The sequence below is a fragment of the Nematolebias whitei genome, chromosome 14 (assembly GCF_014905685.2).
Source record: "Nematolebias whitei isolate Nwh7 chromosome 14, NemWhi1, whole genome shotgun sequence".
Classification (NCBI taxonomy): domain Eukaryota; kingdom Metazoa; phylum Chordata; class Actinopteri; order Cyprinodontiformes; family Rivulidae; genus Nematolebias; species Nematolebias whitei.
Genome location: NC_056511.1, coordinates 34713246 through 34733013, shown reverse-complemented (window position 1 = coordinate 34733013; position 19768 = coordinate 34713246). Strand labels below are relative to the sequence as shown.

General features: G+C 39.6%; 2 protein-coding genes and 1 long non-coding RNA gene across 3 annotated transcripts in view; all 3 read left to right on the top strand.

Moving 5' to 3' along the window:
• Positions 1 to 16098, top strand: part of LOC119420636 (roundabout homolog 1-like) — a 119005-nt gene extending 102907 nt beyond the window's left edge. Inside the window, 18 exon segments of the mRNA XM_037688056.1 lie at positions 525 to 663; positions 753 to 880; positions 1803 to 1811; positions 4336 to 4460; positions 4562 to 4733; positions 11230 to 11435; positions 11520 to 11601; positions 11717 to 11885; positions 11985 to 12151; positions 12249 to 12370; positions 13071 to 13305; positions 13393 to 13514; positions 13625 to 13796; positions 13926 to 14039; positions 14042 to 14123; positions 15059 to 15085; positions 15745 to 15784; positions 15956 to 16098. Of these exon segments, the coding sequence (XP_037543984.1) occupies positions 525 to 663; positions 753 to 880; positions 1803 to 1811; positions 4336 to 4460; positions 4562 to 4733; positions 11230 to 11435; positions 11520 to 11601; positions 11717 to 11885; positions 11985 to 12151; positions 12249 to 12370; positions 13071 to 13305; positions 13393 to 13514; positions 13625 to 13796; positions 13926 to 14039; positions 14042 to 14123; positions 15059 to 15085; positions 15745 to 15784; positions 15956 to 16036 (2192 nt within the window). The 3' untranslated portion in view covers positions 16037 to 16098.
• A 375-nt stretch (positions 16099 to 16473) lies between these two features.
• On the top strand, positions 16474 to 16938 carry LOC119420639. The gene is made up of 3 exons (XR_005187312.1): positions 16474 to 16597; positions 16681 to 16773; positions 16868 to 16938. It is a non-coding gene; the product is annotated as an uncharacterized LOC119420639 (long non-coding RNA).
• Positions 16939 to 16941: 3 nt separating this feature from the next.
• The window catches only part of LOC119420278 (roundabout homolog 1), a 7570-nt gene continuing 4743 nt past the window's right edge, over positions 16942 to 19768 (top strand). Inside the window, exons 1-2 of the mRNA XM_037687666.1 lie at positions 16942 to 17003; positions 17169 to 17728. Coding sequence (XP_037543594.1) covers positions 16942 to 17003; positions 17169 to 17728 — 622 coding nt within the window. The remainder of the gene's footprint in view (positions 17004 to 17168; positions 17729 to 19768) is intronic.

Here is a 19768-nt window from a genome sequence, read left to right as displayed (position 1 = left end):
TGTTACAGTCAGCAATCCTGGTTCTTTGTTACAAAACCTTGAGTGACTGAGCTTATTATCTCTGTGCAGTATAGGACAATTTTTAAGGATGCAAACCAGATGCTAAACTCTGAAGATCCATCTTTCACATGGGGTAGTTTATTCCCCTTTTCAGCCTTCGACACATTTTTAAAACTTGCCATGTAGCCATAGTGGTGTTTTATGCCGAGCAAGCCCTTCTTCTGCATAAAATAACGCTTTGACTTTTGTAAGCAGTTTTTCCTCTGCAAACTTTCAGCGCTGTCATGCACATAACAAGTGAACACATTTGCAATTTAATTTTACAAAACATGCTTTGATCTTTAGATCAGATCTTGTAGCGCCATTTCAATGGTGCTTTAAAATGTAATTTTAACATGCCTTAATTAAAAAAATTAGACTAAAATTCTTCATATTATGTGTGCACTTTTACAATTTGAGCTCTCACTGATGGCATAATGATGGCTACACTGCTGTTTTTGTTTCTTCTGTTTTCTGCCCTCCAGAGCGGCCAACCTTTGTGAAGCGTCCCAGCAGTGTTGTGCTGTTGGCAGATGAGAGTGTGGAGTTTCACTGTGTGGTCCAAGGAGACCCTGTTCCCACTGTCCGCTGGAGGAAAGACGACTCTGACCTACCTAAGGGCAGGTAACTCACAGAAGTTCTCTTAATATGCAAATAAAGTGCCTCAGCATTTTGTTTGATCTCTTGAGTCTTTGTGCTCATCCTGCCCACAGATTTGAAATCCTAGAGGACCACACTTTGATTGTTCGCCAAGTTACCTCTTCAGATGAGGGCTCCTATACATGTGTATCAGAGAACATGGTCGGGAAGTCTGAAGCATCTGCCACGCTCACTGTGCATGGTCAGTACAACCCGACCTTCATGATGACATCATTTCCTCTCTTCCAGCTCAGAATACAGATTTGTCTTTTTTATACATACAGTATGTAACCCATACATTTGTTCCTAAATATAATGGGTTTGATTCTGCTTCTTAGACCTTTAATGCATAAACCCACTTTTCACAAATGTGCTTCAATTTGATGTTTTTCTTCAAGCAGTACAGACAAATAAGATTATTCCTTTAGAATGTTATTATTTTTCCCCATATCTTAGCTTGAGGTCAAATAAAGCATATGACAATCGACATATTTTAATAACACTCACAAAAATAGGTTGCTTAAGTTTGGTTATAGTGAATTTCGTAGCCGTAAAAAAAAAAGTGACAAGCACAAAAGTAACACATTCATTAGGTCCGAGTTGTTCTGCTTCAGCGACTCACTAACACTTGTGATGGTAAAATAGGAAATGCGACAGCTCAAAGTTGCACACAGAGACCTGTTCAATTAAACACATCGCTGTGACGCGGTGGGAGAAATACACCGAGGCCAGTAGGACTTAATTAAAGATAAGGTAGCGGTGGTGGCTTGCTGGGAAGTGGCATGGTTCCAATTACATTGTCTTCCCTTTCTTCCACAAACCCAAAAAAGAGCTTCAAGGGGAACCAACCATCGCTGTTTTCTTTTCTCTTTCTTTACTTTTCTCTCTCTCTCTCTCCCCACACTCAGTTTTTGAGGAGAATAGAAGATGAGCATTCGTATGTCAGTTGAGCAGACTGTATTATATGAAAAGAGCATGGAGAAATCTTAAATAATGAAATAAAAATTAAATGCTAGTTTAAGTTGTTGCTACAGTCAGAACCACACACCGACTTTTGTTGGTTTGTTGTTGATTAAAATATGAAATATGAACAGGTAACTCCTGAATGTTGCATAATTTTAAAGTTTATTCAGGTTTAAGAATAATTTATTTAGCTCTTAAGATGTTCCAAAGTGCAGCTAGCCATTCCTCCTAAAGTGCAATACTTCACAGCATTTGAACTGCTCTCAGGTCCCAGGAGGCCTTTTTTTTTTTTTTTTTTTGAACTTATGCCATATTGCACAGTTAAATATTTGATTTTAAACATCTTCCTTCTAACATGTTAGGTATCAGTATCAATCCATGTGTTATTTCTAGACACCTGACAGAATTTGTTGTTATGTTTAAAAAAAAAATGTATGTTTTCGCTAAAACTGCAATATATTAGAAAAACTTGCTATGTGCAATATCATTGTTTAATATTGCAACAATGATATAAATTGCAATAAATCCATATCTCCCTCACTCCTCACCTTCTCTTCTGTCATAAATCAGGTCAGTGAGGGTCCACTGGATTGACCTTTGGCATTTGACCTTTGGCTCACCTGCAAAACATGATTGCATGCTACTTAAAATGCAACAAGCTTTGACTTAATGAGTTGAGATTGTGTTCACTAATAGTGCAATGTCAATAAATTATCTTTATATTGTGCAGCCTTAGTTTGTATGCTTCTTCCCTCTGAAGAACAAAACACATAGTTAGTCACTCTATTCCTATTTGCGACACACAATCCTTGGTTAAATTAAATAAGGATATTTTGGTTTAAAGTTTTTTTTGTGTGTGTGTGTAAATCCAGCCCCCCACCACATGTTTCACTTAGAGCAGATGGTCAATGCACAGAATCACAGACTGTCCCTTCTTTTACCCTCACAGGTTTCCGTCAGCATTAAGCATTGCTGACTTTGTGACTTCACTCACCATTGCACAGTTCACACATGAGAGTTTACGAGTCCACCTTTTCATCTTTTTTTTTGTTTCTTTGTGTGTTTGAGAAACCCATATTCTCTTTTCACACACACACATGCCTCCGGTAGGATAAATATCTTTCTCCTGATGAAAAGAAACAACCCTCAGCGCCGACTAAGTTTTAGACACCTTTAGTTTACTCTTCGAATCTTTACATACACAACCTCTACGAACACAATTTGGTTATTCATTCATATTTGCTATTATTACATATTGTCACTATTCAAACTGAAAATAAACGTTACAGAATTGTGACTTTAATTGACCGGGTTTCTTTTTTTATTTGAGTGAGGGGAATGGCAGCGTTGCCAAGAATTCACCATTATTACTTTGATCGAGGTCGACTCGCATTCACTATTGTGATTGCACACCTGAACAAGGTGATCAGACCTCTTTATCTAAGTATACCCCTACATAATTTACATACAACTCATTTTCTCTTGAAAATGAGTTATTGTGACTCAGTGAGACTACCTGTGTAAATAAAGGGTAAATAAGAATGTAAATAATTAAAATAATTTCAACATATTCTCGCATTACATGTTAGTAAACACGAGAAAATAGACATTTAATATTTGCTGCTGAGACTGAATTTTTTGGGGAACAAATGTGGTTAGCAAAAGTCAGGGTTGAGACATTTCTGTTTAAGTGCTTGAGAAAATTCAACTACCGGTACTTATTGCAAGAGGTATTTTATATTCCATCCTCATCCACAGAACAGAAGAAGGTGAATGTTAATCAAGCGAACTGGCCATTCCTGTGTGTATCCACATGTTTGCCAACTTTGACAATCAATTTGGGCAAAAAGGTTGACAAGATGGGAGAGAAAAATGAAATACACAACCAGAAATTGCAGCCAGATAAATCTATGTAAACTATAATAATGAGAAGCAAAAACCACTGGGAGAGACATATGGCTGCAAGGACATAAGGTGGTAATAAACACAAAATTAAACATATGTGAAATGATTGCAAACAGACTGAAAACAACTGTTAGACAAAGTTGTTAAATATCTGCAAATGCAGCACAGCTACAAACAAATGACCATAGGCAGTTAAAAAATGTGAAACTGGCCCTAATGCCAGCTTAATAGAATAGAATAGAATAGAATAGAATAGAATAGAATAGAATAGAAACAACCTTTATTGTCCCACAAATGGGAAATTCAAGTATAACAGCAGAAACAGATAAAAAGATTCACACAAAAAATTCCTAAAATGTTAAAAGCAATATATAAAGAAATAAGAAAAACAATATTATACAAGCCTCGTTGTGTTGATTTTTTAAAAGCATGTCCTAATACTGTTTGCTTTATTTTTGAAGTTCTACATCCCATTATTTAACATGATTACTCATTCCACTGCTCTTTTGTGTGCTTTTCTCTTTTAGTCAATACTGGTAAGTTTTCATCCATCCCTCATCCACCATCAGACAGCAACAGGAAATCATGATCCTCTGTCATGTAATTCCATCCACCTTTACAGTATGTAATGCATGTTTCGTGTGGGTATTTATTTTTTCCATTTGAAAAGGTAAAAACCTGACTAATTTGGTGCAGAGGCCCTTAATTCTTTGATCTCTTTATGCACACTGAGAATTTCTAAAATTGATGATGAATATGTAGTTAATTAGAGCCTCTCTTTCTCTGCAGTGCCCCCTGCGTTTGCCATTCGCCCCAGGAACCAGGCGGTGTCAGTGGGCAGGACGGTCACCTTCCAGTGTGAAGCCACTGGCAACCCGCAGCCTGCTATTTTCTGGCAGAGGGAAGGCAGTGAGGTGAGTCTGACCCACAGCCTTTGTCACAACACTAAATCACTGCTCAGTGTAAATAAACACAACCAGTGTGTTTCTAACTGGGATGTCTGTGTCATCTCCAGAGTCTTCTGTTCTCATACCAGCCACCTCAGCCCTTTAGTCGCCTGTCCGTCTCTCAGATGGGCAGCTTGACCATCACGGGTGTTCAGCGCTCTGACGCTGGCTTCTACATCTGCCAGGCTCTCAACATTGCTGGCAGTGTTATCACCAAAGCACTGCTGGAGGTTACAGATGGTGAGTAAAGAGAATGAGCAATGGAGGGGATATTCATTACAAGCACACATTTTGCTTGATTCTTTTGTTTTTAATTGAACAGACCGGGTCGTAGCAACTTTTTTGTAAGCATGAATATTAAAAACCACTTTTGCTTCAAACACAGCAGCTCTAATCATTGCTGGCTGTGTGTTTTGTCAGGGGGAAGTTTTTCAAATTGTATTATTCTGATGCTGAGTTCAAAATCTCATGTATTCAAATAGTGATTTTCAGTATTTACATCACCTAAGGAGCGAAAATTCCCAAGCTTTAGGCCTGTCATGATAAACAATAAATCAATTAATCACATGATAAATTAAAAATATTGACCTCATATATTAATTTTTCGGATTTATCGTTTCTTCGTGTCTCTCTCTTTCTACTGAAGGCACTGGATGACAAAAGGCTCAACTCCGGTGCTCTTCACTGACCCGTCCCTTTCTCTTTTCTCTTTAAAATTCATTCAACTTGTCTGCTGGATTCATTACATAGAAAACTTTACTAATTGGCTTTTATGTATGTGAATGTTCCTGTAAAGTGCCCTGAGACAGTCCAAAGTCACATTTTTTGGATTGTTAAAAGCAGCTAAGCTGAGAAGCTAAGCTACAAGCTAAGTTAACAGGCTGACCTCGGGGAAAAACCCTCCGTCTTGTCAAAGCTCCAAAATTCACGGTTGAAACCCGTGCCTTTGTCTAAAACGTTGTTTTTCTCTGCAAAAAGAAGCTGAGAACTTGTTTACTGATTTTTTTGTTAAAAGCTTTGTGTGAAAAACGCTATGCTAAAGAGCTCAAACCACACCGAGCGTTCACCATTTTAAGAACCGAAAAACAGGAACGAGAGACAGCCCATGTCACGTCAAGGGGCCTCCCTCCCATTTTTCTTAAATAGACATGCTGCTTGCTCCCTCACTATCCATCCTCCGGTTCAAACTGTCTAATACTGCCATTCAGTGGTCAAACAGAAATGAATCAACATTTCCTCTTAAATTTGACAATAATTACAAATTATTGTCAAATTTCAAACACTATTATCGTTATCACAATAATTTCCGAAACAATTAATTTCCCAGCAAAATGTATTATTGTGACAGGCCTACCTAGCTTAGATGTTAAAATATTTAAACTGAGTATTAAATAAGTATAGTATATACTATTGTAGTACACATGGACAAAGCAAATTATTTGCTTTGTTTTAGTGCAGTTATGTGTAGATGAAGACAGAGGAACTCTGGAAAGTGCTCTGAGGGGACTCTAATCCAAACCCTACATGATGAAATATCTGTTAATAGCTTTAGAAAAAGCAATTTAACTGTGCTTGGAGGCACACACCAGTAATTGCACACCTGTGTGAACATGAATACATGTAACATGGTGAAATGTACATGCATTATTTTAATGGAGATAACTGACTTCAGGTTTTAACAGATAGTAAATGCATCTACACTTGGAGTTATTAAGTGCAAGACTGGAACTTGTGACTGTGGTCACACAGCGGGCACTCACTCAGTGGATGTTTTTGACGAGATGGTGGATGGTTATGTCTTTTCGTTGGTTATTTTTTCCAATGGTCTGCATAGATCTGCTGTCTAGCTCATTCTTGTTTCTCTTTGCTCTCGCCTCGCCAAAATTCTCCCCATCCCACCACATTCCTTTCATCCTCAATTGGAGTGGTGCATTTGTATGGTAATGGCTGGTTCACATTACCTCTGGCAGTTTTCAAAGCATGTTTCCATCACTTTTAGGGGGTATTTTTTATTTATTTATCTGTCTAAAACCTTCACCCCACCACCCCCTACCCACAGGGTTTTCAAATGTGTGTGTGTGAGAGAAAAGGGGCTCTGTTATCTAAGTGGAACTGTTATTAGTTGGGCTTGCTGTCATGATTGGATCCTGCTCCAGCAGTACTTTCTACCCAATGAATGATTAGTTGCTCTCCACTGGAGGGGAAAAGTTGATTTTTTCCCTCCACAGCCTGCACATTCACCTAAGCCTATTGTTCTCCTGTTTTGCCAATTTTCTTCTCAATATCTTTAACATCTTATCTCTTTCTACCTTTTTCGCCACTTCGTATTTATTTTCTCATTTTTCATCTTTACTTTTATGTCCCTCTCTGTTTTTAACTCTAACCCCTTTGAACAGCCACTTTTAATTCCTAGTATCCCTATACATGCTCAGTGACAAAAACATGCTACGTGACCAGAGTAGATGTGTGAGTAGATTCGGACATAGTTTGCAGATCAGCAAGGAAAATGTAAATGAGTCCATCTGCAAAGAGGTGGCACGTTAAGAGAGGGCATAAGTTGTGGTTTTATTTGGTAGTTGCCAGAGCATTTGGCACTCAATCAAACAGTGAGTGAAGCTCACCAGATGCAGAGGATATCTTGACTGTGTTAGACAGTCATCACATCGTGGCTTTGTATGAGACTGGGCCATTGTATTACACATCTGTCAGGCAAGTGCTCCATATAGGATGACACAGTGGCTTGAAATAAGCTACACACATCAAGAAGGTTCTTTCTACCATGACAGCCACATCAAGGCAGGATTGTTGTCTTGTTTGCCAAGCATTACAAAAACTCATAACACCTGCACCTGTCATCCATACAAACGTATTGAATTCTTTATCTCTCTTCATATTTTCTTTTGTGTCATCTAGCAATATGTATTGACAATTGGTATGCCACATTCAGTGATAATTCTCAGTTCTACAATACCATAGATGACCAATGTGTGCATAAGGCAGCACTGAGAGAAAAGGACAAATCATGCCAATTTTGTTGAGAGATGCATTGACATTCATTCTTGCATCTTGGTATGGGAAGCCACAGAGTATGTCTTCCGGTCATCTCTGCTAATGATATTGGGGACCCACAAGGATGGTACAGCACTATATCAGTGACATTATGTGTTTGCATGGTTTACCGCTCCTGAGCCAACACTCTAATCCATTATTATTATTTTTTTTAACAAGACAACACACTTCTGCACATTGCATTTGTGTCTACAAACTGGCTGCATCATGTTGAGATCCTCCGGTGGCCACCAAGGCACATTTCCCTACTTTCTCTATGCAAAACATGGGGATCAGCTTAGATTATATTGATTTGCAGGATCTTGAGGGTCAGTTACTTCAGCTGTGGGTCATCTTGTCACACAAAACAATAGAACAGCTGAAAGAATCTATTTGCATCAAATTGTTGCTTGTGTTCAGGCCCGAGGGGATACCAGACCCTATTGACATGGGACCAGCAGTATGTCATACTGCTAACTCTGTTTTTCATGTAGCACCAGTAATCTGACCTCATATTGTTATCATTGCAACATAATCACATGACATTTCAATATGCATGGTTTAATTTCATTTCCACCACTCTGGGTGCTGTTATTTTTTTTCTTTTGTCAATGACATCATTTCTGTCTTTTAGCCCTTATTACTTTACATTAATAGTGAAATTAGAGGAATGTAAATGCAGTGATAGAGAATGGATAACAAGGGTATAATAAGGTGCAATTTATGCCACAGCATCTTTACTTCCTGGATGCACACACTTATCCTTTTTACCATTTTTAAGAAGTTAAATTAGCTCAAGTAGGAATGTGGGTTAAAACATTTAGTCTTTAAAATTTATGGAAATTTTCCACTAAACAAACATTGTATATAAAATTTTCTAAACGAAAGATGAAACAGTGTCCACCGTGTTTATTCATTTATGATTAGGTCGAACACAACTTGACCTCAAATCAAGAAAATGTTGATTTTATTTTATTATACATAACTTGTATCCAGTATATTTAATATTACATTTTGTGTAATATAATAAAATGCTTCATTTCTTTTTTTTTTTTTTTTTCAGTTTAGTGTAGTGCCTCATGCAAAAGTTGAGAAGGTAGAGTTTTACTACTTTACAATGATTTCATTCCTGACCACATGCCCAGCACATTACTTTATTGTCATTATAAATGTCAAGCAGTAGATGGTTTCAGGAATGATTGTTTAGTCTGGAAAATATTTCAGCTTACTCTTGTTTTCTTGTTCTTTATGGAGGGAAATTCATCCTGAATCAAGGAAATCTTAGGACATTTTTACACAGAAGAATACAAAATAATTTATATTTATGTCATTCAAGAAAATGTTTGATTTTACTTAATCCCCCCAAAAATAATCCCACCAAGTTGTTGACCAATTTCTTCATTAGGCTTCTCAAAGGCTCAGCCATCTGCTTTTGCAACAAGTCACAGTGACTATGTCCTGATGCATGCTCAATAATCCAGATAGAAAAATCTAAAAAGCAAAAAAAAAAAAAAAAAAAAACAACAAAAAAAAAACAAAACTTAGAAACGTTTTGTCTTTCATCCAAAACACTTTTTCAGTCTTCAGACTGAAGAAGTCTTTTGGATGAAAGACTGATTTGACCAGACTTAACATTTTTAGACATAGTGACTATGGTTATTTTTTCGATTGATGGATGTAGTTTGACCCGCCTACCTATAATTTTGTTCTATACTGTCTCTGTGATTTATCCTGCAGAGTGCTGCCTCATTCTGTGTGGTATTCTCATAGCAAAACCATGCAACACTCTAATGTCATTTTTTAGTGACGCCTAATAATGCATGACATCAATATCGTGGATAAACTTTGTAGGCCTACAAGATTTATGTTACAAAAACAGTGGATAAAATCAAGTCAGTTTAACTGTATTGAAAAAAAAAATGGTGGTTTTAAAGCAGTTGGTACCATGATCAAACAATGACCTGCAATTTGCATTAGTGAAATAATTTGCTTGGCATTGCTCACCTGGAGCCGTTCTAAGAATGGAACGTGTTTCATGGTCAATGATGGTTTGGTTGGACACACAATGCAGACAGACACAGAGGGACTTCAAAGGTAAACTAAAAACTGGTATGTTTAAATAAACATTAAAAAAAGCCTGCATGGCAGCAGCAAACTTACAAACTCAGGAAGGAAAAACACAGGGAGGCACGCAGTGGACCGAGACATTTGAACATTTCAAGGTGGGCTGCTGGAGTGTTACTGACTAAGCACAGGTGCTATACAAACTGAGGGAGGGAGGAAAGTGAAAACACCTGGGATGGTTGCCGATTAGGGACAGGTGACTAACTGGAAAAACACTGATGAAGCTGAATGAGATATGACACTGTAAAACATGAATGCCAGGATGAATCTTAATATGACAAACAGAAACATGAGTGGATATGAATCTAAACTAAAAGGGAACATAAAAATAGCATGGGGCTCACAAACAAAATATCTCAAAGAACCTCACAAACTCAAAAAAAGTCACTGAATAATCAAAACAAAAACACACAGATATGGTAAACTGAATATAGGTTAGATCATCCAATGGAAATCCACTGAACTGATGTCGGGTTGACCAGAGGAAGGCCGAGTCAAGCCCAGGTGAAAACGACTAATTCCTTCTTGACATTTTGAAACAAGAGTTTTTTTAAATTCAATTACTAGCTTTGAAAAGTCTGTTTCAGAACATTTTTTAAACATGTATCAGTAGCCTCAAACTACAAGTTGATTTTCCCCTTAAATTAAATTATGTTAAGGAGCCAAAACATACAATATTAAGGGTACATCTTGAGTGCCATGGCATCAAATTCTGATTAAATGTATATGAGTTACTTATTTTTCAGTATTGTTCCTACTTTTTTATACTAATTTTGGGTGGTAATCTAATTATTTTGATAATTAACATAACTAGAAACTCATGCACCAACATCCATCCATCCATTTTCTTTACCCGCTTATTCCATTTTGGGTCACGGGGGTCGCCGGTGCCCATGTCCAGCAATCACTGTGCGAGGGGCGGGGTACACCCTGGATGGGTCGCAAGTCCATCACAGGGCCACATAGAGACAAACGAGACAAACAACCATTCACTTTCTCATTCACACCTAGGGACAATTTAGAGTTACCAATCAGCCTAACATGCATGTTTTTGGTCTGTGGGAGGAAACCGGAGCACCCGGAGAAAACCCACGCATGCACGGAGAGAACATGCAAACTCCACCCAGAAAGGCCCCGGGACCGGGGTTTGAACCAAGGACCTGCTCGCTGAGAGGCAACAGCTCTACCAGTTGCGCCACCGTGCTGCCATGCACCAATATATCTTTTCAAAAATGTTTAATAACTCACCCCTCAAGTATGAGATGACTCATTCTGAACCAACTCGCTGATGTGGGATTTTATCACTAAATGTTATTTTTAAGTATTTTAAGGCTGTAATGTGTTAGAACTTCCATGCATGTGGTATGTTTCCAGCTGCTCAGTGAGGTTAAAAATGGCTAATAATATGCTTACTTCATGATTACCAAGGTTCATGGCTTTCTTTACTTTGTATTTTTTCCATCAGTTATGTGTATCCACAAACACTTCATTGTCTTGTGTTGTGTAAAACATGTGAAACTTTAAACATTCATTTATTCTTACTCCTGCTTTTGTTTTCTACTAGCTGGATCAGACCACCCTCCTCCTGTCATTAGACAAGGCCCAATCAATCAGACTGTTCCTGTAGACAGCACGGTGGTACTGAGTTGCCAGACTGCTGGCATACCACCACCCACAATCCACTGGAAGAAGGATGGAATGGTGTTGTCTCCTGTAGACTCTCGGATGTCCCTAACAGAAACTGGATCACTGAAGTTCCATTATGCTAAAGTAAGGACTGAAGTACTAACAAGTGGTAAGAACAGGACCAGAATCCAACCTACTAATGTGCATCCCTGGGTCTTTTCTCCTCAGCTTGGAGATTCAGGATTCTACACATGTATCGCCTCCAGTTCAAGTGGAGAAGCTGCATGGACAGCATATTTGCAAGTAGAAGGTGGGTTACTACTTTGTAATATGGAGGTGCAGTGTCAAACGTTAGTACCTTCTGAAGAGTCCAGAGGTGGTTTTTATTTGTATTTTTAGTTAAACTGTGGGTGTCTTGTTTCCAGAATTTGGGGTTGTTGTACAGCCGAGTCATCCCAAAGATACTAATCTGATTCCCAGTGCTCCATCTAAACCTGAAGTCTCTGACGTCAGCCACACATCGATCACTCTGTCTTGGAAATCCAATCCTAATCCCAGTCCACCACCAGTATTTTACCTAATTGAGGCATTCAGGCTAGCTACAAATTTGCTTAAGTATAATTCAGTATCATTTTTATGTCAAGCCTGAGTTGTTCCCTAGTAATGTGTCATCTTTCCCTCACTTCTCTGTAGTTATACTTTAGGTAACAGATGGGTGACCGTTGCAGAGCATGTGAAGGCAGAGAACTTTGTCTTGACAAATCTGAAACCTGGAGCCATCTACCTCTTCATGGTCAGAGCAGTGAATGCTTACGGCCTCAGCGATCCAAGTCCGATCTCTGATTCTATCAGAACACATGGTGATCCTTCTGTCTGCTTAACTTTGTGTCTAAACTGCAGAAAAAAATCATGTTGATTTCATTTATTTGACTTTGTCTCGTTCTTTGATATACGCAGACAGCAGTTCCACCTTGCAAGGGGTGGACCATCGTCACATCCAGAGAGAGCTGGGAGACGTTGTGATTCACCTGTACACACCGAGTGTGCTGTCATCTTCTGCTGTCAGAGTCAAGTGGATGGTAAGTCCTTGTTGACAGCCCAGCACATTCTCTCTGCTGCTTGCACTCATCGTAAAAGTCAGGACAAAAATGGAAAAATATTAAAAAAAAAACCAAGTCTTGGAAAAGCACATTTTATTCAGAATTACAAGTAGAGCAAGTACAACAGAGATAAAGTGATCAAAATGGTTATGGAGCTTCCTGGTTAGGTTTTCTGTTTTAAATGTACACAGTTTTATCTCCGTACGTTGTCAGAGAGTAAATCTACAGCTCCTTCAAATGAATTGTTGGGTGTAACTTAATGGAGTTTGTTTAAAACACATGAATAGACCAGCAACGCTGACTGAGTTGGTGTTTTTACACAAATCTTTTCAGGCACACTTTGCCTTTTTGTTTAAAAGGTGCCCGTTTGTTTCAAATGAAACGTGCTTGGTTTTTGTCTGTTGTATATTGAAACCAAACAGTGCTGAGTGTGGCTGACACAAGAAACTCACCTTTTATAACTTAACTGGAAAAATGAGGTAACAACGTTTTAACCAATCTGTTCTAGGTCGTTGTTTGTCATTTAAGAGAAGTCTCCTACTGCTTGAATAGGGGTGTGAATCACCATCAATGTATTGTTACACCCCTATGCTTGAATACATAAAAAAAAAAATTGTCACATATATCAAAAATGTGGGTGATCATTAACAGATTATGTTTTTTTTGGGGGTCTTTATAGGTAGAGCAGCAGTCACCTTATATCCAAGGTTACAAGGTGCTTTACAGGGCGTCTGCTGAGCATGGCCAGCCTGAGGCCCAGTGGAGTGTCCTGGAGGTGCGTGCTCTGCTGGAGGACGGGGTGGTGATCAGTCAGCTAAAGAAAGGAGCGATTTACGAGTTCAAAGTACGACCTTTCTTTGATGAGTTCCAGGGAGCTGACAGTGAGGTGAAGGTGGTCAGGACGTTAGAAGAAGGTGACTTTTTTATTTTAATGGTAAAATCATCAGCAATATCAGGTGAGACTTTCTCCATATGGTTAACTGTCTATATCACTGTCTTAGCTCCTAGGAGAGCACCCCAGGGTGTCACTGTCACAAAGAGTGATGCCAATGGGACAGCTATCATTGTTTCCTGGAAACCACCCTACGAGGTGGAAGAGGATGGAGTCATTCAGGAATACAAGGTTAAAAAAGAAAAAAAAGCTCACAACTCCAAAGTGAAGCTGTGTTTTTGATACACTGTTGTTGTTTGTGTCCTTTAAGCACACATTGTCACCTTGCTGTGTTCCGACAGATCTGGTGTCTGGGTAACGAGAGCCGCTACCATGTGAACCAATCGGTGGATGGTTTCACCTTCTCCGTGCTCATTCTCAGTCTGGCCCCAGGAATTCGCTACAGCGTTGAAGTGGCAGCCAGCAATGGTGCTGGACCTGGAGTCAGGAGTGATGCTGCTTTCTTCCAGTTAGGTAATGGTTTAAAGCTAAAACCACCTTCTGTTGAACGTGTCTCAGAGTCTTATTTGAGAGCTTCTCTAACGTTGCAGTCCCATCAGCATGTCTACACTGACTGAAACCTTCAATGTTTCTATTCATCAGACTCCACAGGCCAGATGATGGACATCAGTGACAAAAGAGACACTTTAGCACAGATCTCGGATGTGGTGAAGCAGCCGGCGTTTATTGCCGGCATTGGCGCCACCTGCTGGTTGATTCTCATGATTTTCAGTGTGTGGCTCTATCGTCACCGCAAGAAGAGGAGCGGCCTCAGCAGCACTTACACCGGCATCCGCAAGGGTGTGTTCCTGACTGTTTTTTTTTTTTTTTTTTGTCTTTTCTTTTCACCATTTGAGGCAGTTTTATGTATACATGTATGTTCTTAAGTATAATGGACTAAGTGCATCTTATTGCACTTATGCATCTTAAGTGCATCAATATTGCCATCCCCTTTGAGGGTGAATTTATTTGATTACAGGAGGAATCAAAACATGACATGCCACCACACCAGAGCAGTCATCATTTCAGTGATATAAAATTATATTTTCAGAGGTTGATATGCAGATCACATGAAAGGGTAAAAAGTCTGGCCCAATCAGCTTTTGACACAAAGTCTTCAGTGGCAAATTTGCATTTGAGGCTATGTAGACATTCAAAGACTGACCTTTAATCGCTTATTTGTAGAGTTTCGTTCCCTCACATGGTGGCACAGAACTGTCAACCTGCCACATTTACAGCCGCCACAATATTTCGCCTTTTTTTTCCCTCCTGTCTGTCAGCTTCCCCGTCGCTCTCATTAACCTTCAGCTGTAAACCAAAGACAGGCACGGCACTAATTTTAAACTCATCCGCACGACACATTTATATATTTTAAAGAGATGTCCATAATTCAACCTTCATTTATGCAGGTTAGTCTCATTGAGACTCAAGGACTCATTTACAAGAGAGACCTGATTTTAACAAGGAATCATGACAACAGACAACATGACAACAGTAGACAACCATAAAAGAAAGCATTTAAATTGGGAAAAATAAATGAAAAAAAAAAAAACAGCTACAATGTAAATAATAATAATAATAATAATAATAATAATAATAATAATAATAAGGCTGCAGTGGTTCCATTGAAATGCAAAATAAATTTGGCAAACCCTAACAATTGTATTCAGCTGTAATGCAATTTAAAGTTGTGACAATGAACAATAATTGTTTTTTTGTTTTTTCTCTCTCAACAGTTCCATCATTCACCTTTACACCCACAGGTATGTACTGTATGGCTTGTTAAATAATAATTCAATTGTTTTATGTGCGTAGAAAATCTTGTTTCATAATATGTTTATTTTTAAAATTATGTCTGTATTTTCAGTTTTTGGGGAATGAGCTGTTGTGTGCTGTTTGCTTTGTCTGTTTTTTAAAATGAAATAAAGGGAAATACTAATGTAGAACTTATCCAATGCTTAAAAGTGAAATATAGACGTTAGACTTCAGAACCATTATTGCTTCTTTAAACAGAAAAGAGCAAACAAAGACCCAGTTTGTCAAGTTATTTGTTAACAGTTGTATAGACATAAACTGAAATATCACTAAATGTACAAAGTAAAATATACCAAATCCATGTGCTCTGCTTATTAAAAAAAAATAAATAAATCAATAATAATGAAAATTTGTACTATAAATTGGGACTGCTAGTTAATGACATATTTTTTTTAATTTTTTTTCCCCCGGTGGCATATTCTTAGATTAATAAATGCAATGACATGCATTTGTGTTTTTGCAAATCCAAACAAACTTCATGATATAGGCTATTGTTAAAATTTGCAGACTTGTGACTTGAGATTTCTGCTCAGACTCCATACTATTTTTACACTCGCTCTTTTGTCAGCTTGTCAAGGTTGAATCGTGTTTTTCTGTGTCCTTTCAGTTGCATATCAAAGAGGAGACTCTGTGTGCGGTGCTGGCAGGTAGTCACAAAATTCATGATAAACAGAAGAGTGTCAGTTGCAATGAGCAGACACTAGGGGGAGATGTCTTCCTGCTCTTTAAAACCCGTTTTTCCACTGCACGTTCACTCATTAGTGATGTATGGAGACAGCAGGTTTTGACTGACAGCTCTGTGGTCCTCCTCGTTGCAGGGCTGTCCCTCTCAGCATGGGCGAACCACTGAACCAGCTGTGGCTGCCAGAAAATTGGCCCAATGCATGTGCCAATCATAAGGACTGCAGCATCAACTGCTGCAATAATGGCAATGGCACGAGCGACAGTAACATGACAACATACAGCCGACCAGGTTTGCACAAGATCACCTCCTAGCTCAGTTAGAAGCTTCTGAGATAGACAATATAAATCGAACACTTTGTCAAAATGCTAGAAATAAAAGGCTTGCTTTGTTATTGTGCTGCTTTGTTTCCTCTACTCAGCTGACTGCATAGCCAATTATGGAAACCATCCAGAAAACAAACCAGGAAGGCAGCTTGGTTCTGAAACAGCCATATACAGTGATGTGAACCTCTCCAACAAGCTTAGTGAGATTAAAGCCTTCAACAACTCCAATTTCTGCTATGCAAGTTCAGGAGGGGATGCGTCAGCCACATACGAGCCCATACCATATGCCACAACACAGCTCATTCAGGCCAGCATCAAAAACAAGGCGGCCTCTGGTGGCTCCACAGCAGAGCCTCTGGATATACCTTGCTGGAAACAGCCGCCAAATCTGCCTCCAATACCCAAAGAGCTGGCTGCGCAGATGCAGCACAGCACAGCTGAGCTATGCAAAGGTATGCAGCAAATCTGATGTGCTTGACAAGAGTTTACAAACTAAAACAAAAAAATGCTACACACTTTTGCGTTTTGTTTTTAGATCTGCACGGAAGCATCATGTACAGCCAGAGCCGTGACCACAGCACGGGAGGCTCACACCACAGCTCAGACAGAGGCAGCAACAGCACCTCAGGTGAGGCCTTCATCTGCTCCATCCCAGTGCGTTTTATTAATGAGGCAAACGGACCGTCTGTGCTCACCTTGATGTTTGCTTTGTCACTACTTAGGGAGTCACAATCAAAAGAAAGGAATGCAGGTCCAGAAGATGCCAAAACATAATGCAGTAACCTGGGGGGAAGTCATGTCTGTTCCTCATGTTAATGCCTTGGACTGCGATGAATATAGTCTGCCCATGGAGGGGAGGTAAAGAAAAAAAAGTGGGAAATAATGTAGCTGATACTGTTAGACGTGAAAGAATATATATTTATGTATAATTCATTGGTACAAATGAGGTGTGTTGTATATTTGAGTTCATTTCAGGCTTCATTTATTTTTTATATCTCTCTACTTCCCTCTTTTTCTTGACAGCTTTGGTCCAGAGGACAGCATAAGAAGCTGCCCCATCCCTCCAGTTCGAGGAGCGACATCATCTCCTACCAAAGTGTCCTGCAGTCACCTGGGTGCCACATCAGCACAGGGAGACATGAGCAACGGCCTACACGACGGAGCCGAACACCTCAACCACACCTACAGCTCAATCCCCCTCTGCTTGGATGCAGATGGACGAGAGGACAACGAGGAAGAGGTGGAGGAGGAAACAGACACGGAGATGGCTGAAAATCTTTACAGCCAATCCTCCCACCACCATAAGCACAAGCACCGGCTGCACCACCTCTCTCCGCACAAGCAGCTCCTCCGAGAGCTGGAGCAGACCCCAGTCTCTAGCACCAGGGACATGGACAGATCAGTCACAGGGTCTATGGTTAACAGCTGGGGCTCGGCATCGGAAGACAACATCTCATCAGGCAGGTCCAGCATTGTCAGCACCTCGGAGGGTTCCTTCTTCACAGATGGTGATTTTAGTCAGGCAGTAGCTTCTTCACGGGATGTTGTGGGGCTGCCCATTTGCAGATACCTAGAGGAATCAGGTGAGACTCAAGTTTGCCTACAATCATTTCAACACATCAGAGAGTCAGAGAGATTTATTTGTCATACACACCACACGTGATGCATGAGGTGGGACGAAACTATGTATATAGGGATACATCCATCCATCCGTTTGTGAAAAAAATCCACACATTTGAGAGAAAAAAAAAAACTTTAAAATATCTATTCAACTATCCAAATATTTAAATGAAAGTAGATTACACCTTAAGATTTAAGGTTTAACAATGACATTTACTCATATCAATACATTACAGCTGGCTAACAGTATGCGGAAAAATGAACAGACAATTCTAAAGCTTCCATTTTATTTCAGTGAAATTGCTCTTAAAGCAATAATTCATTTTTTATTTTATTTTATTTTATGGGAATCAGTGAGAACCACATGAATAACAAACCTTACCTGTTCGACAGCTTTGTGAATAGCATCTGTTTGAAGAAATATGATTTAATTTTGACTGAATGATGAGTTAACAGCTAGTTGGAGTGAGGCTAAAACTAAAGTGAATTATTAGTAAATTCAGAATCAGAATGCCTTTATTGATGTTGCACAGAAACATTACAAAATTAAATATTAGTACAGCCTGTTCAAAGAAATAAAAAGAGAAACATGGGTAGACGAGGTGCCTAAGGCTGCAGCCGTCATGGGAGGCGCTGCTCTTTTTGTTAGATAAAGAAAAAAGGAAACATGAGGGAAAAGGAGGTTAAAAAAATCATATCTCAACTTAACGGGACACAGTGGGAACTTGCAAAAAAATCCTCAGCACACACAAAAAAAGCAACATACAGGTGACATAAGACATATGTATGTGGAGTGGGTGAGGGAGGGGCTCCTGCACAGGCCACCCAAGTGAGCAATGCAGCCACCTGGCACCTTCACATCGAACATAGGTTGCTGCACTGAGGGTTGTGGGGGGCAAAAGGATGGAGGCCAGCGATGGTGATGAGTTTGAAGGGAGTAAGTTTGTGAACTTTGTCTCAGATAGTGCCCCCTCAGTCATAGTCCATAATACCATGATAAGTGATGGTGCAATGTTTATCAGCCAGCTCGGTAGAGCTCTGACACAGGTTCACACATGTCCTTGGGGAAGGGAATAGGTACAGGGGAGCGGAGCAACTTGTTCACATAACAGAATTTGAGATAGTCAGCTTTCCAAGGCTGACACAGGAGAGCCAGATTCAGATAACAGCAGTTGTTTTAGGTCAGTTCATCTCCGTTCATTTCCATCTGCCTTACAGTCTCACTGGTAAATCTCAATGACAACTCCAAACAGCCAAATTTGTGGTCAACTTTGTCGAGCCAAGCTGGCAAACTTCTCCAAGATCAATTCCTTCCTGCTAACGAGAATCAGGAGCAGCAAGTAGCCTGCGATTCTCAGTAAGAATTGCGTCCAGGTTACGACTCAGCTCACACAGCATTTGAGTCTGAGCGTTCACAGCATGACATATCCCCTCGCCAGGCAGTGTCACAATGGCCAGAACAGCTGTCGACGTTTTTCAAATTTGTCGATATGCCAGTCAACCACCAACTCCAAAAAGCAGAAATCCTGCTATCATAAATTCAATTATGTATGCATCTTCAACATCCTCAACTGACAACATGCACAGACACACAATCTTCCACTGCCCCCGGAATCCATTGTGTATCCGGTTGCAATTGTCCCGTCGGGGCAGGAGGGCTCACCTTTGCCCTGTCTTCTCGTTGAGAAAATTTCATCAATTGTGTTGAGAGACCAGCTGACCAGATTCATCATTTACAATTCGGAACATATGCAAAGAGAGGCTCCAAAAGATTCACAGGACAAAGAGCAGAATCAGGGGAAGGAGCGGGAGGATAAAAAGCATTCACAGAGAGCACGAAGGAAAAAAGAAAGTTGTTGAGAAGGATTGGATTAAATATGTTTGTACTTATTCTCAATAATATGAAAATCAGAGTGGGAATGTTGAAACACCACCACCTGTCTCCACCCTTATGTTCCCTATTCTTGGCCCTTAAGCAAGGCCCTTACCCCCACCAACTGCCC